Consider the following 22,651-nt stretch of genomic DNA (forward strand, 5'->3'; position numbering starts at 1 on the left):
GCCCCGGAAGTGATCTAGGGCCCCGGTCCAGGCCCCGGAAGTGACGTATCCTTCCGAATCGGTGAGTGCGGGCGTGGGCGCCGCGGCTTGGGCGCGCGGGAGGGCTTCGGGCCCGCCGAGGGGGAGGCTAGGGGCGCGGCCCCGTGAGCGCAGCGGGTGGGCTCGGCGCGGGCGAGCCGGGTCCTCGCGGCGCCGCGCAGGTGCGCCTGGGGCTCCGGCGCAGGTGGCGGGGCAGCGGCGTGGAGCCTCGCGCGCCCCTGTGTAGGCTCCGGCGCGCACGTCCCGAGGGCCCCTCTGTGCACGGAGATGAAGTCTTGGTGCCGCGGCAGCGCGCGGGTGGCTTGTTTCCGGCGGCGTCGTGCGGGCGAGGCTGGCCTGCTCCCGGCCGGCTCCTCCCTGCGCGCGCGGCGGACGCAGAGGGACGCGGCCCGGGGCCCCTGACGGTCGCTGCGGCCTGTCCTCCGGCCGCGTCCCGGGGGGCACTTTGTGCGGCGCGGGAGGCCAGCTCTGCAGGTGCAGGCGCGCCGCGGGCAGGTCTGTTGGAGCGGAGTGCGGCCTTCCTCCCGACCCTCCGAGCCCCGGGTGCGACCCCGCCGGACAGGCCCGCGGGCGCTGCGGTCTGACCCGAGTCGCCGGCCCCAGCGCTCCAAAGTGGGGGTGCAGAAAAAAGGGAAGGGTCCGGAGTGAGACGGCACCGTCCCACGACGAAGGCGCTGCTTGGGAGGGAAAATGCAGGCCGACAACACGCTCGCTGCTTTCACTTGGAGCTGGTGATGGTGGAGCTGCGGCGCCCCTGCGGAGGGCAGGGTGCGGTCCGAGCGGTTCCTGCCCTGCAGGGACCTCAGAGCGGCCCTCCGGCTCCTCCCTCCGGGGTTGGCCCGAGGGTGGTTCTCCAGGGCAGGCTCTTGCACCCCCGCAGGGTGGAAGGCGGTCTGCAAAAGCAAACACACGTACCCGCTCCTGGGTTGTTGTAAGGAATAAATTTTATGATTTCTGTAGAAGGTGTAGAAGAGGTTCCTGGCAAATAGTAACTTCTGTGGACCAGGATGGAGCTTAACACTTTATAGAACAAAGAAATACTGTCTAAAGTGGAGCCCTTGCCCTGTGCTGAGTGCCTTTCCAGCATTTTTATTTATTATTATTATTTATTTACTTTTAAGTAGGTTTACACACCCAGCGTGGAGCCCATTGCGGGGCTTGAACTCACGACCCTGAGATCAAGACTTGAGCTGAGATCAAGAATCGGATGCTTAACCAACTGAGCCACCCAGGTGCCCCCTTTCCAGCATTTTTTAAAGCCCCATCCTGTAATTGTGAAGTCCGCTTGACCCTGGACCCTGGGCTTTCACCACTCTCTGGCCTCTGTATCTGCTGAACGGGCCCAGTAGACGGATGCTCCCAGGAGGAATTTGAGCTCACTTTTCTGAGTTTACGGTATAGACCAGCGCTGTCCAATAGGACTTTCTGCAGTAGTGGCAAAGTCATGTCCAGTATGGGACCCACTGGCCGCATGTGACTGTGAGCACTTGAAACCGGGCTTGTGTAACTGAGGGACAGGATTTTTACATTTTCAAATTTTTAATGAATTTAAACTTAGTCACGTGTGGCTAGGGGCTGCCTCACAGGGCAGAGCAGGTATGGCATTAGAAGGAAAACAGACCAAACAGTGTGAATCAAAGTCAAGCTTGTTTGCTTGGCGGCGGGGAGGGCCCTGTCACTGGGCCCTGTCACTCTGCCCTGCCTTCAGCCGGCTTCTCCACACACACACAAGGGTGGGAAGAAGGAAGCACTCCCAGTGGGCAGGATTCAGAGCTTTGGTCTCTGGCTGGCTCTACAGCGGTGACCTGTGCGATCAACTGTCCTCCGGTTTCGTGTCGCTGGTGCCCTGTGCCTGGTGTCCACGCGGTTGTGTGGGCAGCGTGGCTCTGCAGCGGGCTGAGCCGTGGGTGTGTTGGTAGCAATGATGGCCGAGTTCACTTGTTTCACACTGCACTCCTGCCACCTCCCGTCTGATAGCTCAGGCCTCGGGTGAGTCACTTCACCGCCTCACCTGCACAGTGGGAGAAATACAAGTACTTCCTTTACACAGTTGTTATGAGGACCTGAGGTAACCCCTAAAAAATACTGAGGTCAGCAGCATTTTGCAGGTAATGAGGCAGAGGTCTTGAGTGTTTATTAAAATTATTTCTAGGTAGCTTTTGTATACGATGCTCCTGACTGTAAACAAGATTGTTTTCTTAATTTCATTTTCTAGTTGTTTGCTGGGAGAGTATAAGAATGCAAGTGATTTTCGTGTATTAACCTTGTAACCTGCAACCTTGGTTAATCCATTTATTAATTTTAATCATTGTTTTATAGATTTTCCTGGGATTTTCTGTGGAAACAATCCTATCTTCTGCCTACCTCCCCCCTTTTTTTTCAATTCTTACTGCAGTGTTTACAAGACCAGGTTGCATAGAAGTGGGGAGCATAGCGATCCTTTCTCCATCTCAGGGTAACAGTTCAGTCTCCAGGCAGTGTCGGCCTTCTGTGGATGCCCCGTATCTTTGGAGATGTGCCCGCCCGTTCCTCGTCTGCGGCAGCATCTCATTTTCCTGATAGTGAATGGCTGTTGGCACTTGTCAGACGTGCATGATTGCCCAGGGGAGGTGGGGTCGGACCTGCGAGAAAGCCTGTCTTCCAAGAGTCTTCTCCCTGGCCCTGGCATGGCACGGGCTCAGCTGGACACTGTTCTGTGAAGGACTCTTTGCACCTGTATACACCAGGGATGTTGGACTGTGATTCTCTTGGTCCGCAATAACAGGTTTTGGTTTGGGGTCTCATGAGCCTTATACAGTGAGTTGGGTAGTAACCTCACTTCGTTTTCTGAAGAAGTTTCTGTAAGATTGCTGCTGTTTTTTCCTTCATTGCTCTTTAGAATCTACAGGGGAAATAGTGTGAGTCCAGAATCTTCTTTTGGGGAATATGCTCTCATAAGAAGTTTCACTTTTGGGGCGCCTGGGTGGCTCAGTCGTTAAGCGTCTGCCTTTGGTTCAGGTCATGATCCCAGGGTCCTGGGATCGAGCCCCGCATCGGGCTCCGTGCTCAGCGCGAAGCCTGCTTCTCCCTCTCCCACTCCCCCTGCTTGTGTTCCCTCTCTCGCGGTCTCTTTCTCTGTCAAATAAATCTTAAAAAAAAAAAAGTTTCACTTTTTTAGTAGATACAGTGCTATTTAGACTTTCTTTTTGTGTTTATTTGGTAAGTTGTGTTTTTCAAGAAATTTGTCCATTTCACGTAAGTTGTTGAATTTGTTGGCAAAACAGTTTTCATGGCATTCTCTTACCCATTTCACATCTGTACGGTTTGTTCTGAAAACCCGTTTTAAATTCGTGACATTGGTGATGTGTGTTCACTATTTTCTTGATCAGTCTGACTCAAGGTTTGTCCGCTCTGTGTATCTTTCCAGTGGGTCTTTTCCATCTCTGTTAGTGCTGGGTCCTGTTTATTTCTGCTCTATGTTATTTCCTTCCTTCCGCTTTGCTCTTCGTTTTCTGGTTTCCTGATCTCAGCTCCCTGAGTTTAGGTCTTCCTCCTTTGCTGGTGTGAGCCCTCAGAGCTCCGAGCGTCCCAGGAGCTGTGGTCCTTGTGCTCTCCTTGCTGTGCCATTCAAGATATTCCCTAGTTTCTTGTTTGATGTCAGATTATTCAGAACAGTGTTGTTTAATTTCCATGTAATTGGGGTTTCCTTAGGTTCTTGATCCTTACCGACTGCAGTCCTGTTGTAGTTAGAGGACACACTCTGTGATAACCATCCTCACAGCTGGCAATGACTTGTATTTTACACAAATGGGTTCTGTGAATGTCAGGTCCAGACTGTGGGTATGATTGTTCAGACTTTTTGCATTTTTACTGCTTTCAGTTGTTTGCTTGCTTGGTTTTCAGCTACTTTTTTATCACTTCCTGAGAGAGCGGCACTGAAATCCCTCCTGTCCTTGTGGAATGGTCTGTGTCTCCCATTAATCCTGTCACATTTTGCTTGATGTACTTTGAAGTGCCCGCCGTGCGCATCTGTGGCTGCTCGGTCTTCCTGATGAGCTGCCGTTGTGTCGCTCACGTGTCTTCCCTCGCCTGGTTCGCTTAGGGTACGCTGCCGTACTGTTCATGTTGTGTTTGTCCCGTCCTTCCGAATCGCTGGCGTGGTTTCCAAGCATCCCCCGTGCCCTGTTCGCGGGCTCTCTGGCTGGCTCTACTGCGCGGCAGTGGCTGCTCTGGAGCTTACAGCGCGCCCGCCCCACAGCCTGTCCTCACGCCTGAACTGAGACCGTGCCACGCCACGGGCCATTGGCCCCCACGCCGTCCCTTTAATCTCCTCCTGATCTTACGTGTTCACGTGGAGGACCTCTGCCTGCATTGAAGACCCACCGGGCAATATTATAAATCAGTCTTTCTTGCTATAATCTTACATAATTTAACTCTTGGGGCACCTGGGTGGCTCAGTCGGTTAAGCGTCCGACTCCTGATTTCGGCTCAGGTGCTGATCTCAGCGTCATGGGATTGGGCATCAGGCTCTGCACTCAGCGGGGAGTCTGCTTGAGATTCTCTCTCTCCGTCAGCCCCTCCCCCCATGCGTGCTCACTCTCTTAAATAAATAAATAAGTCTTTAAAAAAAATAAGCTCTTGCCAGAAAAACAGGTAGTCCTGTGCATTTACCAGTTCTGTTGCTGTCCTCCATTGCTAAAGATCTGGGTTTCCCTCTGGTGCCATTTTTCTTCACCTGAAGAACTTTCTCGAGCATTTCTTGTAGAGCCAGTAGATTGGTGAGCTTGTCGTGTTTCACCTCCCTTCCTGAAGGGTATTCTCACTGGGTGTGTGATGCTGGGCGCAGGGCTCTTTCAGGAGATTAAAGACAGCATTCCAGGATGGCTTAATGCAATGTGGGATCCTGGATCTGGCTCTGGAAAAGAGAAAGAGATGTTAGCGGGGAGACTGATGAAATTCAAACGCCATCTGGAGTTTAATGAAAGTACCAAAGCTGGTTTTTTAGTTTTGACAAACGTACCCAGGTCATGTAAGATGCTGATATTAGGGGAAACTGGCTAAGAGGTATATGGGAATATCTTTCACTTTTTTTGTAAATCTAAAGTCATTACCAAATAGGGGCGCCTAGGTGGCTCAGTTGGGTAAGCATCTGACTCTTGGTTTTGGCTCAGGTCATGACCTTGGGGTCTTGAGATCAAGTCCTGCGTCAGGCTCCACGCTGGACATGGCACCTGCTTGGGATTCTCTCCCTCTGCCCCGCCCTTGCACGCATGCACATGCTTGCGCGCGCTGTCTCTCACTCACTCACTCTCTCTCAAAAATAAAAAAATAATTCCCAAATAAAAGTTTACTTTAAAACAATACGTTTTCAGAAAGATAACAGGAGGGTTTCCCCACGGAGGGGCAGCCAGCATGGCAGTGGGAGGAGAGCACCTGTGTGGAGGAAGGTTTGGCTACTGTGGGGACTGAGCCAATAAACAAACATGTTGAAGATGTTGGAAGCCAGGATTCTGGCAGTCAGAATGGGGTTGTCAAGACAGAAAGAGAAAATTAGCATGAATCCTGTGGTGTGGAATTGGGCACATAGGTATGAACTCATGGTTTTCGACAGATGCTGCTCTCTAGCTGTGGGTGGATGGGCGTAGCAGTGACTGAGGGGGTGAATATTGTGTGTGGGGGTGTGTACCTTTGCTCTCCGGGTCCCCGCTGAGCCTGCGAGCAGCGACACCCCAGGAGCCCGGAGCATGCCCAGCACGTAGAGGGGCTTCTGAATCCCATTCTCCACCCAAAGCAACTAGGGCTTCTTGAGTAAAGGCTGATCTCAGGGTCACCTGGGGAGAGTACAAAGTGAGCCCAGAACATTTTGTGTCACGAAGCAGGGAAATGCTCTGACATTGATGGGCTGCCATTGGCCAAACTGGAGACCATTTGAACATCAAAAATAAGTAAATAACAGAGTGGGGCTCACTGAATAAAGTAAGAACCATAAGCCCATGGGAATGAATAAACGGGAAGCTTAGGGGGAAGGGGGAAACCAGCAGGGACCCCTGAGGGCTGGAGCTCAGAGCATCAGGAAGGGACCAAGGAAACCCAGCCTCTGCGGGGCTGTGGGACATTCTTGTCACGAGGGGAGGGGACATCAGTCAAATGGGGACACAGATGTGCTACAAGACGCCTGGCCTGTGGCCTTGCATGTGTCACGGGCACGAGAGCCAAGGAAAGGCTGAAGAACCTTCCAGGCTAAGGAGGCTGAAGAGCCACGTGGAGGGGCTGTGAGCGTGGCTGGCGACCTGCTTGCAGAGGTCGCCCGGCTGCTCTGTAGGGGACGCCCTTGGGCACAGGGAGCACACGTGGGGTGTTCCGGGGTGGGGCGCGGGAAGTCAGGTTGGCAGCTTCCCCGCAGGTGATTCGGGAAGAAAAAGAGTCCTTCACCCCGTACTCCCTCTTTTCCATAACTGCGGCTGTTTCCAAATGAGAAGGGCAATTTTTTAGTGCCTTGCTAAGAGAAAAATTCCCACCAAGGATGTGTTTCCCTTCCAGGCGGGGCACAGGATGTGGAGCAGAAACACACATGATGGACTTCTAAGGAAAAAGCAAATTCTGTTTTTTCTCCTGCTGTGTTACACACATGGTGGCTTTATAATGATTTTTTAAACATTACATGTACATTTATATTCCTACCTGCATATACATTTCATACTTAGACGTGGGAGGAAAGCCTACCTGGTTTCCTTTTATGGGGCACACGTGTGCCCACAGAGCAGGGGCATCTGAGGGTGGGTGGGTATGAGCGCTCACAGCAAAGAAGGGGCTGCGACCCCCCTGGAGGGCCAGGCCCCAGACTGCCTCCCGTCTGCCCTTGGCGCCTGCAGGATGTGTAGCTGTTACGGGCTGTTGAATGAGCAGGTAACGGTGTGAGCAACTCCTAGTTAAGGAGAAGTAGCTCACAGTCAGTCAGCACGCACACGGGCAGCCTGTTCATGGGGGTTAACTGGCCCTGTCCTCCCAGCCCTGTCCCTTTGACGGACACACACAGTGGGGCCGCACATGGAAGGGTGCCCCCGGCTCACACTGGGGACGAGGGGCAAAGGGCATAACCACCACACTCCACTCAATATTCTCACCGCCTTTCAGTTAGACTAGTTTTAAATGGCACAAACTAACCCATTAACATTTGAGTAACTGGGTGTTTTAAGAAATTTTTATTGGAGGCTCAGATTTTCTTGTTAATGTTTTCATCAATCAGATATTTGAAAAGCCACAGAAGAGCATATCCAGTGATAGAGGAATTTAACGGTTTTAAGTTCTCTTTACACACATCTTGCTCCCGAGTGACACAGAGGCTGACGAGGGCAGGTGAGCCTTGCTGGCTCGGAGCTGAAAGCGGTGAGTGCCGGAAGGAAGTCCTGGCCATCGGTCCGTTTGTAGGTTTCACAGCCACACCTGGACAGTGCTGTGCACGGGCCCTGTCCTTCAGTTTCTGTTTGCGGGTTTAAACCGAGTGTCTGATTTTGCCAATTTGATTTTTGTTAGGGAGCCATGGTGCCTTCAAGGCTTCTCTCAGTAGGACCGCGGATGGTGCTGGGGGTCGTGGGGTGCTGGACTCGGGTCCGCCTGTGGCCCGCTCCTCCCAGGCTGCTCTCAGCCAGCTCTGCGGACCGCGCCAAGCACCAGGAACCCCCCAGGAAGGAATTGCTCTCCGAGAAAAAACTGGTGAGGTTTCTGACGTTGAAGGACACCTGCCCACATTCCCCCCTCAGAAGGCACAGGGCATTGTTTTGGACAGCATCCTGTTCATTCATTCTGAGTGTGTGATGGAAGGGATGGAATGGGACGAGGGCCTGTGTGCGCCGAGCCCCCAGCGCTCGTGAACCCTGCAAAGACCAGGGAGGGCACCGGGGGCTCCAGAGGCACCAGCCACGTTCCTTCCCTTCAGCTGGGACGGGCGCATGCACGCTTATCACTTGCCCACGTGTCTGACGTGGGCGCCAGGTACATTCTTAAGTATGTATGAATATTTCTTAATTTAAAACATCCGGGGAGGGGAGGGCTAGGCCTTTAGTTTCATAGTTCTTTAAGCCTTACCCGGTTTTCTGTTTATCAAAACCTTGTATTGAAAACATGAATGATCTTTGATTAAATTCAAGAAAATAAGTGTATATGACCCACTTCACTTTCTCCTAATTGGGGGGGGGGTGTCCAGCTAAGCATTATCAGGGCAAACAGTGTCTCCCTGTGGGCACCTCACTGCTCACAGTGGCGGTTTTTGCCGGCCACGTGGCTTAACGTTCCATGGGGGTCTTGTCTCTCCCCCAGACAGTAAAAATTCAATCCAAGTTTTTCCTCCCCTAGAATGCTCACCAGTTGTGCTTTTTTCCCCATCAGGTTGATGTCGATGAGGTTGGCATGTCGCAAAATTAGACATTGAGTTTTTGAAATAGTAATTCATGGTTTTTCCATGTGGTGGTGCCAGAGAATCTTAAAGTACTTGTGTATTTAAAAAAAAAAAAAAAAAAGATCTGCTTCTGGAGTAATGGATAGAAATGCAGACGCGCTGGGTCCTGGCAGAGGGGCTGTCCGTGCCCACGCGTGCAGCAGGCGGGTGGGCTCCTCGCTAGCGGTCGCACCCCGGCCCCTGAAACCCCGGCGCCTCAGAGAGTGACCTTGTAGGATGAGCTCAGTTTATTAAATGTGAACCTAGTTAGTCAGTCCTCATTCTGTAGCTACCGTATGCCTCCCTGAGGGGCCCAGAGAGAAACTTCCTCTGAGACCAGGGGTCTGTGTGCATTGCTGTAGTGAACACGGCCCTCTTCGGTCACTTCCTGAGTCGGAAGCCTCATGGCCCACCGAGGACTCCCATTCATTATTGTGTCTTTCCAGGAGCAAAGACCTGGTGTTTCGGTAACGTGTTTCTATTTGAGAAAAGATGGAAAGATGCTTTATTTAAGGAGCGTTTACTGAACAGCTCCTGTTTTCTTTAGGTTGCCTTTCTTATCCAAGCGTGTGTTCCACTTTTCACTTCCAGTTTGTTGACTGACGTTTGCCTGCAAACATTAGTGACTTGTGGGTACTCTTTCTTACAGTTGTAGGCAAGATTAGCAATTTAATATCACTAACTTCTCGTTTTAAAACCTGTCATAGATACAAAAGGTACATTTCACATGGCTGCTTGGTCCCTGAAAGGACTGCAGTGTGGGTAATGACCGGGCTCGCTGTGCTCTCTGCAGAAGAGACATTTTGTGGACCATCGCCGAGTGCTCGTCCGCGGGGGCCGTGGAGGTGACGGGGTGAGCTGCTTCCACAGTGAGCCCCGGAAGGAGTTCGGAGGCCCAGACGGTGGTGACGGAGGCAACGGTGGCCACGTCGTCCTGAGAGGCACGTGCTGCAAGGGGCAGCTGGGGGAGGAGCGCTGTGTCTGCTCGCCTTTGGGGCGGGACTTTCCCTCTTCTCATCCTCATGGGAATTTGGATTCAAAAATTGATGGATGGACATCATTTTTATTAAATTATACGGATGTTCACATTTAAATAACGCCCCTAAACCAACTTCATTGGTGGGTTTTGTTAAATTTCAGGAACACAAAGCTCGTTTACGCTCAGGGACTCTAGCGTTCTAGGCCGGTGTGCAAAGGGCAGGGTCCGTGTTACTCTCCCCATGCGCCCTGGGAGGCTGTTGATCACATTGAACACTTGGGGCGCGAGTGCTAGGTAAACCGGCAAACGTAGTCAACAGTCACAACACGATAAAGTAGAACTGTTGTTACATTGGTGATGGCATTGTGTGACTTTCTCAGAAATTGTATTTTCTTAAAGAAAATGAGAACTTCGCTTTCTAAAAAATCACATTGCCAGTTGGGTCACTTGTGCCATGACTTCACGCCACGTTTCCCTGTGCATTCCCCATGTCCTTAAACGGACAGCGCACAGACAGTTCTGATTTTCACCCAAGGAGGGTGAAGGTCCTTGCTCTAACTCGCAGCTGACCAGCAAGTCAAGTCACTGTCCTCGGTGCTGTCGCGGTACCAGGGTTCCCACGGAGAGGCCGGCGGCAGGAAGAACTGCTCCGGGCGTGGTGGCGCCCTCCTCTACATCCGGGTGAGCTGATGGCTGCAGAGCCCACCCCTGCCTGCTTCCCGGGGAGGGGGGACCTGGCTTGGCCACGCAGCCGCCCTCCGTGAAGCAAAGCCCCGGGGTGACACTTGGTGCTCATTTTATCCCACGTATGTGTATGACCTGTTCAAAAATCATGAAATAATTGTATTTAAAAAGTGGGACCCCAGGGGCCCACTGTTCCTCTGTCCTAACCCTCCCAGGGCATCTCTGGGAGTGGAGACTCTACTCCTCTCAGACTATCCCAAGTGTTTTCCAAATGCTTCCATCCACCCTAATGTTTGAGAAACACTATTTGGAAAAGCCATTTATGCAGTTTGTAGGGAGTGTCACAGCCCCATAAAGTCCCTCTGAAGGCCAGGACCTTTCTCCTGGTGCTTCGTAGCTCTACGAAGGGGGAGCCTGGTGGTGCCCCCTCCCCTCTGCTCCGCGCCCTTCTTCCAAACGCGGATATAAGCTCTGGGTCCACTCCACTCCACGTGTCTGCTCTGCTGTAAGCCCTTTATTATTTTCAGGTTCCCGTGGGCACATTAGTGAAGGAGGGAAGGGAAGTTGTGGCTGACCTATCGTGCCCGGGCAGTGAGTACATCGCTGCTCTGGGCGGGGCAGGAGGAAAAGGTAACCGCTTTTTCCTGGCCAATGATAACCGCGCACCCGTGACTTGCACCCCCGGACAGCCCGGTCAGGAACGCATCCTCTTCCTGGAGCTCAAGACTGTGGCCCACGCTGGGATGGTGGGTATCATCTGGCGGGGGGAGGAAGGAGGTGGCATTTTTAGGGCAGAGCTATAGAAAATCTGGCCCTGATGCCGAAGCGTGCCTCCAACCTGGATGTGAGCCACAGCTTGGCGGCCCCATTCCTCCCAGGGAGGCCCCTGTGTGTGCACTTAGGAGCCCGCGCTCTCATGCGTCCCTGCTCCCCGACCTCGGCCAGGCCCAGGCGCTCCGAGGTGGCAAGGTGTGTTTACCTTTCCTCCAGGTTGGGTTCCCCAATGCAGGGAAGTCCTCGCTTCTCCGGGCCATTTCGAACGCAAGACCTGCTGTGGCTTCCTACCCGTTCACCACCTTAAAGCCCCATGTGGGGATTGTTCACTGTGAGGACCACCAGCAAATAGCAGGTAGAACTTCCATGATTCTCTCCAAAGTTGGCCTGAGATGGCGTCAGAATAGGAATTATATAACTGTTGAAGAGCTTCCCACCCAAAATGGAGCGTTGTAGTTCTGTATGAAAATTAGGTTCTAGACTCGCTTCGCTTCCCACCCCATCCCCAGACCTCTGTTGGCTGGGTTCAGGAACCGATGTGTCCATTTCAAACCAGAGGAAGTCCTGCCTCCTCTGGTCTTCTCCTGCTCCCGGTCTCCGTCCTGGAGACGACATGTGACTTGAAAAGCTTCCCTGTACCATTTTGAGAGAAGAAAACTTTTTCCCAGAAGATAATGTACCCATTAAAAATAGTAAGCCTGCTGCTGATGCTACTCGCGTAGTGCTTTATATTTGCCGAGTACTCTGTAATAATTTCCATCAGTAATCCAGTTCTTAAGTTTACAGGAAACCACTTTCCCCTTTCCTGAACCACTTTTAAAGCCAGAGGCCAGCCCGTGTTAAATACTCCTTATTAGGCCGGCCGGCCGGCCAGCAAGCCTGTCACCCACATCCTTCAGAGCCTCTGCCAAGCTGAGGGCAGAAGTGCCTGGGCTGGCGGGTGGCCTGACGGCGTCCCTTTCAAGGTGCTCCTTGCGAGCCTCGAAGCTCGGCACTCGGGGCCCACAGGGAGCCAGGCCTTCCCTCCCAGCCCCTCCGCTCTGTCTCCCCTGCAGTGGCCGACATCCCAGGCATCATCCGGGGTGCGCACCAGAACCGGGGCCTGGGGAGCGCCTTCCTCAGGCACATCGAACGCTGCCGTTTCCTCTTGTTCGTCGTGGATCTTTCGGAGCCGGAACCGTGGACTCAGGTGGAGGACCTGAAGTTCGAGCTGGAGAAGTACGAAGCCGGCCTGTCCGAGCGACCCCATGTGGTCGTGGCGAATAAGATCGACCTCCCTCAGGCCAGAGCCGCTCTGCCCCAGCTGCGGGCCCGCCTGGGCCGGAGCGTCGTCGCCCTGTCGGCCACAACCCGGGAGAACTTGGAGGAGCTGCTGCTGCGCTTGCAGGAGCTCCACGGCCGGCACGTGGCCCCCGAGCTCAGGTGGTAGCGGCCAGGCTGCCCCCCGAGGGTGACCGACTCGGAACGTCACCGGCTCTGGGCGGAGAGGAGAAAGTAGCCTGAAAGAACTGGCGGCCTTGCTGCTTTGCCTCCTGCCGTCCCTGGCGCTCACCCCCCAGCACCCGGGCCAGGACCTCGGACGTGCGCGCCTCTCGGCGGTCTGCTCCCCAGGGCCTCCCGCACCCGCCAGTGTGCTAGCAGGCTGAGCTGGGCTCCCCACCCTTCATTAGCGCTCCTGATGGGCAAGGACCCCGCAGCCATCAGATGCGGCTGAGCCACCCGACTTGGGTGAGCCAGATCCGAACCTGCGCATGGGACCCCGAGCAGGAGGCACAGACTCAGGATCCCTGACACTGTCACCTCCAGAGCTCGCCATGGTCCCGTCCTACGGAGGGGACATGAGGGTGTGGGGACAGGTAGCGTTCACAGCCACAAGGCTCTTCTCAGATGCCCCCGTCGGAGAAATGCAGTAGGGGCGACGCCTCCCCTGTTGTTTACTTCACGACTGAGTGCACCCAATATCCGACCTGGGGCCGCACGCTTTCTGACTCCCAGCAGCTGCGGCTTATTAACTGAGGGCACAGACTCGTGCCCCCACATAAAGTCTGAGGCTTCGGACATGTCCCCAGGGGCCCTTAAGGGGTGAAGTGGTTGGGGACCGGGGTGATCAGGGGAAGGGGCCCTGGGCCCTTTGTGGATTCGCCCTGGGGCCCCAGCCGCTGGCTGCCGGGGTGCTGGGGGCTGGGCCTGCCTCAGACAATAAGCTTGAGCCTGAGCTTTCAGGAGCAATTCTGTTTTGATCTACCGTCAAATCTGCAACCAGAACGAGAGTCCTTTGCCTGAAGCTTTATTTTAATGTCTTATAATTTCCAAGGTCCTTGTGTTTTGGAAACCAGAGATGGGTTTTGCAATCTCTTTGCTCTCTCCGGGGCCACCACAAAGGATTCCGTAGAACCGTGTTAATTACTGTGGCCTTTCATCTCCGGCCGGGCCCACGCCAGTGGCTGGTGCTGCGTGCAGGGGCGACACTGGGGGCCTCCCTGCGTCTGTCCTGCATTCGCCTGTGCCCCGGCAGCCTCAGGACCGGACCCAGCAGAGGCGCTGGTGAGTATCTCTGGCCTGAACAAAGGAGCAGCGTCTGATGTGTACACGTTAAGTTTCTTCCAGTAAAAAGCGCGTGGTTGGCGGGAAGACTGAGCGGCGGAGGCCCCGGTGCCACCACCCCCCCCATCCCAGCCCCATCAGGGCCACTGCTTCCAGCCGTGTCCCCAGGTGCCGCCCGGGCCTCCACGCTGTTCAGCCCTTGCTTCATGCATCACTTTGGGGCACCACCTGTTGACACCACCCCGTGGACCAGGGACTCCGCTCTCTCGCCACCACACCGGTCATCAGGGACCCACACGTCAGGCTGGCAGAGCAGGTGTCCAGCCCCTCGCCTTTCTTGGAGCTGATCTCTACCCTGGTCGACTTGCCTCGTTTTCTCTCCACCCCTGGATATTTGTTTCTGTCCCAACGTCTGTCCCTCCCTATCGGTTCCATCTTGCAGACACTCCAGCTCTGGTGGGCATTTCCTCCCCCATGCCCTCCAGTCACCCATGCCCACGTGGCCCGTGCAGGCTGCCCCCCAGTGTCTCCCCCTTGCTTTACCTCCCTGTCGAGGCGGCTGTCACCTGGTTCCTCATGGCCTTTCTGGAAGCGGGTCTGAGGATGGGGGCCTGAGCTGCAGGATGGAGCATTTCCCACATTCTGCCATTTTTAGCCCTAAGGCCTGGCACCCCCATTTCCAGAGCTCCTGCAACCACTTGCTCCAGAGAACAAGCCTCCAGGCTCGTGCACAGCTCCTGAGGGCGCAGGGGGGCGCCTGGGGTGCCTTTACCAGCCCTGCCCTCAGCCCTGTCCCCACCCCACCCTAGAGGTTGGCCCTGCCCTGCTGGCCTCCCTTTGTCTTTGTAGAGGCTCAGCCCCTCCTTGTGCCTTTCCTAGCGTGCTGGTAGGGCTCCTGGTAGGAGCAGATGGACACCCCTGTTTCCCGGAGCACTCAAGCCCTGGGAAAGCGGGCGCGCCGCCCACCCTGAGCTGGAAACCGAATGCGGAAAGCACGTGTCAATACGGCAGCAAGCAGAAGGCCAGACGACACGGTTATGTGACCGCAGAGGACCCCAGCTCTGCTGCCCGACCTGCCATGTCTTGTGAGAGTCGGGGTCCGTCCCTGCCGTCAGCCTGGGCTGACCTGCAGAATGTGGGGACTGGGCCCCCTCGACCCCACCAGTGCCCTGCACGTGACCAAGCCCCAGCTGGCGTGCTGGCGGGCAACGGGCGCCACCGAGGCAAAAACAAGCCACCCACGGCGCCCATCCACGGGTCTGAGCCACACGCTGGCTGCCTCTCGCCAGGAATGTGGAGTGCTTGTGGGAGGGAGTGCGCACTGGTGTGTCGCTTAGGCGCAGAATGAGCCCTCCGCGGGCCTTCTCCGTCCAGGTGCCTTGAGACGCTGATCTCTTTGGCGCCATCTCGGGAACGGGCTGGGGGCACCGTGGGCGGAGTTAGTGATCGGCTTTAGAGTGGAGTTTTATCAAATCTGTGTTCGTGTACTCAGGTTGCCATGATGAAGGCCACACACTGGGGGCTTAAAACAACAGAACCTCATTGTGTCCCAGCTCTGGAGGCCTAGGGTCGAATCCTCCTGGCTTCCGGTGGTCCCAGGCCAGGATCCCTCTGGTCTGCCTCCGTGGTCCCGTGGCTCCTCCTCTGTGTCCCCTCATTTTAAAAGGACACCAGTCATTGGACTTAAGGCCCACGCTAAGCCAGGATGACCTCATTTTGAGATCTGTAATTCCATCTGCAAAGACCCTATTTCCAAATACAGTCCTATCCCGAGGTTCCGGTGTATGTGAATGTGGGGGGGTGCCAGTTACACCAGTAGAGTGCCCTTCTTAATTCTGACGTTTTGTATGTTTCATAAGGTGCCTGGGTTCCTTCCTCTTCCCCGCACATCACAGATCCTCCCTCCACCCCCACTGGGCCACCCTGTCCCTCGGAGCAAAGCCCCCATCCTCCCCTGGCCGGGCCACACTGCGAACACCGAGGATGCTGGTTATGGTGCCGCTCCCCGGCATCCCAGTGCCCTTCCCCAGGTAAACGTCCTCCACGAGGCCGGGGAGGCCTTCCCATCCACCCGCCCAAAGCCAGCCCTTCCACACCGTGGGCCTTGCCAGCGCGTCTCCGCTCGTGTGGCCGCCTGGCGTTGTGTGGCCACTCCTGCCCGCACGTAGCTTCCTTGACAACAGACATGTCTTTGGTCTGGGCCGCGTGTCACGGCCGGGCCAGCGCCAGCGCCCAGAGGCGTGAGGGCACAGATGCCGGGCGGACGTTGGTTCAGGTAAACCCACGTGCGAGTGTTGGGGCCCGTGATCGAAGGCTGCCGAGTGGAGAGTTCTGCTCAGCGACACGGACAGGCGACCTGGACGCTGCGCCCTCCACCTGGGGCCACGTGCAGGGTTGCACTTCGATGGCGCTCCGGAAGCCCCGTGGAGGTGGGGCCGGGCCGCTGGTGCTCGGGGCACTGCGGCTGGCACGGGGCCCTGGTGACAGCTGTCCTGCCTCAGCTGTGAGCACACGCATCTGCACAGGTGGCACGATCTGTGCACGAGGTGACGGACTTCAGTTTGGGAAAATGAAGAAGTGGAGCTGGATGGCGGTGACGTGTGCACAGCACGAGTGTGCTTGGCGTCACCAAGCCGCACACTTAGAAATGGGTGAAAGGGCCCATTTTATGTGTATTTGACCACAATAACAGAATTAACTAGCCCCACCCCCCACGTGCCGTTGCACACTCACACGCACGCGAGTGCCGCTGACCCGGGAGTCTGGATTGCGGTGATGCCCACGTCCTGGTGCGGCCCCGCCCGGCCGCTCTGCGCGGCGCCCACGCAGAAACTGGCTGAAGGGCACGTGCGATCTCTCTGTTGTTTCTACAGTTGCGTGTGAATCTACAACAACCTCAAAAGGGAACGAAAAACAAAACTCTGGGGAAGCCGCTGTTCTCGGACGAACTCTGTGGAGACGGCGGGATCAGGCCTGCGTTGTCCCCTCTGTGTACCCGGGACTGCCACCGTGCCTGGCACGCCTCATAAATGCTTGTTGAAAGCAGACACACACAAGGTTAAGAGAGCACGTAATGAGTCAGTTTGCAGCCCGCACACCCCTTCGCGTCAGGCTTCTGCAGCGAATGTCCTTCCCGAATCCAGGACACCACGCACGCGCACTGTGAGGGTAAATGGGTCCATGCAGGGGGCCCTCGGGGCACACCCCGGTCCGCTGCCCACGGCGTTCGTAGTCTCATTACTGCCACGTGGCCTCGGGCAGTCAGCGCCACGCAAGGCTGCTTCTGAAAGGGCTTGTATGGAGAAAGCCGATGGGACGGGGGCGGGGGGTCCGAGGCCACCTGGCCCGGTGTCTGCAGTGCCACACAGGCTCTGGGGAGTCACAGTGAATTTGACCACACATACCTCGTGATCCTACAATCCACAGGCCCCCAGACTCACAGGGCACAGCCAGGGCTGCCTGGGGGCCACGGGGGCCACAGACAGGGCGCTTGGGGAGTCTCCGGCTTACAGTCATTGGTTCCTGAGAGAGAAAGTCCTTGCCAACAATTGGCGGGTACCAGTATTTCCCCCAGGGCCATGGTCCGTCACTGGACCCGTGACACTCAGCCCTGGGAGTACGCGCAGCCCCTACTGCAGGTGGAGGGGAGGAGTTGTGTTACCCCCACCCCAGCCCGGTTCCCTCATCTGTGCAGTGGGGACAGAAAGGCCCAGGGCAGCAGGGTCACCACTGGCCTGGCCTGCACGTCTTAAGCTTGTTCACTTCAGCCCCACGCAGGGTACTCCAGGGAGCACATCAGGGGTCCAGGCCACCGGCCGACACCCCTCCAGCCCCCCCACCCAACCACCCAGTCCTTTCCACGGAACTGGGTGTCGCCTCATTGCCGAGCCCTCCCCTGCATCCCCTCCGCCACTGTGTCCCTGAGAAGGACAGGGAGGGTTGCCAGATGCATTTGAATTTCAGATTCGCAACAAAGAACTCTACGCTACCACGAAAACATTGTTGAGAATCTGAAATCCAGATAACAGGGCTCCTGCCTTTTATCTGCCTGCCCCAAGTGAAGGGTTGAGGCAAGGGGGAGGGAGGAGGCCTGGAGGGAGGGCTGGAGGGCTGGGCCAGGAGAGGATGGCCCAGGGCCGCAGGGGGGCAGGGGGACCCCTGCAGTCTCCTCCACCCCCTGACCAAGGGCACTGCCTTGTTCCAACCCCTAGAGGGAAGCCCCCTGGCAGGCGGGAGGTTGGCTGCAGGCCGGTAGCCAGGGCCAGAGGCAGGCACAGAACCCCCTTTTCGTGCCCCCACCCACTCCTGGCTTCCACACTGGCCAGAACCTGCCAAGCACACACTCTGCTGTCCCACTGTGGGGTCAGGAAGGCTCCCTCCTGCAGCCTCTGCCTGGCACGTCCTTCAGGGAGTCCCCTTGCAACCCCAGGGACAGGCCCTCAGCCTTCTCTGTCAGCTGAGGCTCTTCTCTGTTCTGCTCTGTCCCAGTCCCACCAACCCATTAATTCATACTAAAGTGTGATGGACTGACTCTTTCAGGGAAAAGTGGAGATTTACATTTCAACAGAGGGCAATCTTTAAGTCCAAGTGAGTTAAATCCTAATGCAGGTTGTTTTTTTTTTTTTTAAGATTTTATTTATTTATTTGACAGAGACATAGCAAGAGAGGGAACACAAGCGGGGGGGGTGGGAGAAGGAGAAGCATGCTTCCCGCTGAGCAGGGAGCCTGATGCGGGGCTCGATCCCCCATCCCTGAGATCTTGGGAGGCCCCCAGGTAGGGAGGGTGGCCAGAAAATTCCAATAGGCCCTGCCCCACCACAGAAGCGCATGTTCTAAGTTACTTCCCCACCCCACCTATGTCAGGACAGCCCCAGCCGGCCCCTCCCAACCAGCTGCCCCCTGGTGCACCTGAGGTGGCCTCAGCAGCAGCTACCCCCTCCCAGAGATAGTGGACGCCTTCCCAAGTGACTCTGGGGAACCACGCTGGGCCTGCCCCAGGGCCAGCTGACCCACGGGAACCACCGAAGAATGTCTGGGGTCCACAGCTGACCAAAGGGGGCATCTCAAAGGGCCCAATTCTGATCCCAGGAAACATCCATGTGACCCCAATAGGTCCCCATAGCCTGGTGACCCCCACAGAACCACTGCCCCACTGGGAGAGGGGGGCCTTCATCCAAGGACTCTGACCTCCCAGGTGGATAGATCTGGAATCCTTGGTGAAGTCAGCGTCGGGTTCAAGGCCCAGCTGGTAGCAGGAGCTCAGGAAAGTTCACTGACACTGTCCCTTAGGCCAGTCATGGTATGCTCCTCTCTGACATACCTGCATTGGGGGCGCCCGGGTGGCTCAAGAGTCTGCCTTCGGCTCAGGTCATGATCTCAGGGTCCTGGGATCGAGCCCCGCATCGGGCTCCCTGCTCAGCGGGGAGTCGGCTTCTCCCTCTCCCACTCCCCCTGCTTGTGTTCCCTCTGTCCGTGTCTCTCTCTGTCAAATAAATAAATAAAATCTTAAAACAAAAACAAAAACAAAAAAAGCCCTGCATTAGGATTTGACTCACTTGGACTTAAAGATTGCCCTCTGTTGAAACGTAAATCTCCACTTTTCCCTGAAAGAGTCAGTCCATCACACTTTTAGTATGAATTAATGGATTGGTGGGACTGGGACAGAGCAGGACAGAGAAGAGCCTCAGCTGACAAATAAAGCTGAGAGGCCAGTGAGGAACCAGCTGGCCCGCCTGCCCACCCTCCTGGCTTCCCAGGAATATGTAATTCTGCCAAGCTGGGGAACCAGCCCAGGCTGCAGCCGAGCGCGGAGGGCAGAAGGCTGGCGCTTCCCCATCCACTGAGCTGGCCCAGCTCCTACACCTCAGCTAGGAACCAGTGTTTGCTGGACTCTCCAAAGATCATCATCATTTAAAGTGGAAGCATTTAAAGATCATGAAATTTGTCATGTTTGAATTTGGAAACTGGTGTGACTTTGGAGTGTCACAGATGAGTTTTCAGCTCAGTGCCGCTCGCCACCTCCTCTCCTTACACCCAAAAGCGTCTTCTCCCTTCTCCCTTCTCGTTTTCTTTTGAAGGACACAACCGTGCCCCCTCACCCGCAGTCTCAGTGACGGGGTCCCCCTGGCGCACGGTCAGAAGGTCAGGTGCACCCTCGCGCCGCGTCCCCCGCCCGCGTCGCTCACGTCACTTCATCCCATCCTCACCTGTCACGGGAGGGTGAGCACGGGACGAGAAGGTGTTTTCCGAGCCAGAGGCCACATTCACCCAACGTTTATCACCGACATCCTGATAGCTGTCCTGCATCCTTCGCGGTTACCGACACTCCCCGGCTGTGCCCAGGTCACCACTGACCCTGGACCGCGCGTGCGTGCGTGCGTGCGTGCGTGCGGAGGAGAGCACACGTGCGTGCGGACTGTGGTGCTGCCCTCGGCCTCGGGGTCCACGGGGTCTGCGATGGATCCCCCACAGATAGGTATGTTTGTGCCCCCCTGAGAAATTCCTATCAGACAGATTTCACAGTGAGCTGCCTGCTTCCCTGGGGGCAGGATGCTGAGTGCTGTCCGGGTGCCCTGGTGAATAGATCTAAGGCCAAGCAGAGGGCCAGGTCAGGTCCCTGCATGGCACCCCGTGGACAGGAAGGACGTCACAGGCAGGTGGCCTTTTCTACCCTCAGAGCCCAATGTGTTGAAAGATTGCTTCCCGACCCATAACCATTACAAACAACTAATTATTATGTTACTAAGCAATTCACTTCCCCATTTTTTATTAATCAGAGACACAAGCCTCCCACGAGCAGGAATGATCTGTTGCCCCCGAGACAGAGGGATGCTGACCTGGGCCAAGTATTGCTGGACAAGACATTTTCCATCACACTGCAAAACCCCATCTTGTGTCAGCTGTAGGAAGGAAAGGGTGTTTGGTGACTCATGAAACAGAAAGGTCCAGGCGCTAGCTTTAGGCAAGGCTGGATCCAGACGTTCAGACAATGCCACCAGGAAGCTGCCTCTTCCCAGCTTTTGATGAGGCTTCCCTCTGCCTTGGCCGCACCAGCTGTGCTCCCTCCAGTGGGTAGCCTCAGAGGGGACAGCCTTGGAGGCCACCAGGCCAGCCACCCCTGGGACAGGAAGGAGAGAGGGCTAGGTGTTCCCGTAGGAACCTGGCTTCGGTCCCAGCCTCCACACGGACCCGCTGGGCAGGCTGGGGCAGTCCCCTTCCCCAGGCCTCCTGCCTGACCTGGCAGTTGGGCACTGGGGCTTCCAACTCCACAGCCCACCCTGCCTCCTCTCCCTTCTCTCCCCTACTTGCTGGCTCAGCAGGGGTGACTTTCCCAGCTCCTTGTGCACAGCACAGCAGAGAGCAGACAGTGGGTGTTCGGTACATGCTTTGTGCTGAGATCAACAGAGCTGAGGTCCGGCCCCAAGGCTCCCAGGACCCCTTCCAGACAACACTGTCCCCGTGGTGCCCAGGGGAGAACCCAGTGGAATGGGGGGGATGGAGTCCTAGCCCCTACTGCCTGCTGGGTTTAGGGTGAGTCTCCCAGCCTCTGGAGCCCTGGTTCCCGCATCTGCCGAGTGGAGAATGTGAGCACCCCTCGTGGGCTGGCTGTGAGGACAGAGGGTACTCCAGTAAATGTTGGTGGAAAGGTTCTTCGCACCCATCAGCCCAGCCATGAGCGTAAGCATGGGATGGGGGCGGGAGAGGACAGACAGCCTCGTGGCTGCCCCATATGGCAGGGTTCCAGAGCCCTGCCTGAGAGGCCCCAGCCATCCTTGTCGTGCCCCTGGCTCCTCAAAGGAAATACCGGGTAACCTGGCCTTTTGTAGAAAGATGGGGGTGCCTACATGGCTCCCTGAAGACGTGGGGTCTTCATCCCAGCACCCACACCCAGAACCTGTTCCCAGGGGCACCGCTTCTACTGCGGGCTCTTCCTTCAGTCCCCAGGCTTGGTCCCCCTGCCTCGTGAAGCGCCCCGCCACTGGGGTCAGCGAATGTTCGCGAGATGAACGAGTGAAACGTCACTTCCTCACACAGGCTCCCCATCCCCCCGCCTAATGAGCCAGAGCCCCCCTGCTCTCCACCCACTGCCCCATTGATGTCCCCGTGGGAATGGCCCTGCTTATCGGCTGGTTGTTGACCTGCCTCCCGGTGCCTGGCACACAGTAGGTGCTTAATAAACAGCAGCTGCGGGTGTGGGCGGAGCCTGCAGAGGCCGCCGGCTTTGTCTCTCCCCCCAGCGCGTCCACTCCAAGGAGAAAGGCCCCCTCGGCGTGTTTGTTTGCTGCAGGACTCAGGCCCAATAGACTCAGTGTCTTTCTTCTCTCCTCCTCCATCCCCACGGAGGAGCTCGGGGAGCAGCAGTTTCCAGAGATTGAAGACAAAATTGCTTGAAAGCCTGCGCTTTTATCCTCCAATTTGTAGCCATTTAGCAGGGCTGGGCGGAGGGGCAGCTGGGGGCTCTGGCTGCGCGGTGGGCACGGCGGCGCCCCGCGCTGCGGAGGACAGCTTCTTTGTCCTTCCCCAGACGGCTCTGGGATGTGGCGAGGGACACCCACCGGGGGGGGGGGCCAGGCCAGGTCCCGCGGGGCCAGCAGGGTGGCCACCGGCGAGCGGCTGGCCGTGCCACAGGGCGTGCCTGAGCTCTGGGCCCCGCGGACGGTGGCCTCCGCGGCCTCTGCCACCACTTCTCGTGCTGCCCCCGCTGCGGCCTCTGCTCATGATGGCGCCCAGCCCCAGGCTCACCCCCCCACTGGCCACTAAGGAGGGGGACAAGAAGAGCACCTGCCTCGGCCAGAGGGGTCCCCGGTGGTGCAGGGAAAAGGGGTGCCAGCTTAGGTTCTGGAGGAAGTTTCCTGGGGTGTTTGGGAAATGAAGGTGCGGCTACAGCTGGGGTGAGAGGGGTCCGGAGGAGGAAGGCTCTTGCATGTCGGCGTCAACAGCTTCGCTCTGCAGTGGGGAGCAGCAGAGTTTGCGGACCTGTGTCCGGAGGGGGAGATGGTGGCGTCTGGCTGTCAGAGAGCATCACGAGACAGGCTCTGTCTGAAGTCCTGCGGGAGCAGGGCCAACACGGTGGGGAGAGCACATGAAGTCAGGGAGGGAGGGCTCTAGTGGCTGGAAAGGAAGGAAGGCTTCCGGGAGGAGGTGGCTTCTGACCCACCCAAGTTTGCATCTCCCCTAAGTTGTGCTGGTCTTGTCCCCTCTCTGAGTGGACTCCAAGC

The 22,651-nt window shown here is 56.6% G+C and overlaps 1 protein-coding gene across 6 annotated transcripts; it reads left to right on the forward strand.

Moving 5' to 3' along the window:
• Positions 1–16,489, forward strand: MTG2 (mitochondrial ribosome associated GTPase 2). Of its 6 annotated transcripts, none has more exons than XM_036105365.2 (8): positions 555–6,924; positions 7,265–7,404; positions 7,552–7,731; positions 9,246–9,393; positions 9,997–10,112; positions 10,643–10,861; positions 11,106–11,244; positions 11,945–16,489. In XM_036105365.2, exons 3-8 carry the CDS (start codon positions 7,558–7,560, stop codon positions 12,316–12,318), a joined length of 1,170 nt encoding a protein of 389 aa, XP_035961258.1. In that variant the 5' UTR covers positions 555–6,924; positions 7,265–7,404; positions 7,552–7,557; the 3' UTR covers positions 12,319–16,489. The 6 variants fall into 6 exon arrangements, with proteins under 6 accessions (XP_035961260.1, XP_035961261.1, XP_077913478.1 ...); XM_078057351.1 differs by having other exon boundaries at positions 555–5,605; XM_036105367.2 differs by lacking the exons at positions 555–6,924; positions 7,265–7,404 and adding an exon at positions 1–61.
• Positions 16,490–22,651: the final 6,162 nt, after the last annotated feature.

Source organism: Halichoerus grypus, chromosome 10, assembly GCF_964656455.1.
Source record: "Halichoerus grypus chromosome 10, mHalGry1.hap1.1, whole genome shotgun sequence".
Taxonomy (NCBI): Eukaryota; Metazoa; Chordata; class Mammalia; order Carnivora; family Phocidae; genus Halichoerus; species Halichoerus grypus.

What these genes read in the sequence shown, in the direction of transcription:
- MTG2 (XM_036105367.2), top strand. Translation starts at nt 7,558, where the DNA reads ATGGTGCCTTCAAGGCTTCTCTCAGTAGGACCGCGGATGGTGCTGGGG. An exon ending in TGGCCACGTCGTCCTGAGAG is followed by an intron (nt 9,394 to 9,996) that starts GCACGTGCTGCA and finishes TCTAACTCGCAG; the next exon opens with CTGACCAGCAAGTCAAGTCA. An exon ending in GCGCCCTCCTCTACATCCGG is followed by an intron (nt 10,113 to 10,642) that starts GTGAGCTGATGG and finishes TATTATTTTCAG; the next exon opens with GTTCCCGTGGGCACATTAGT.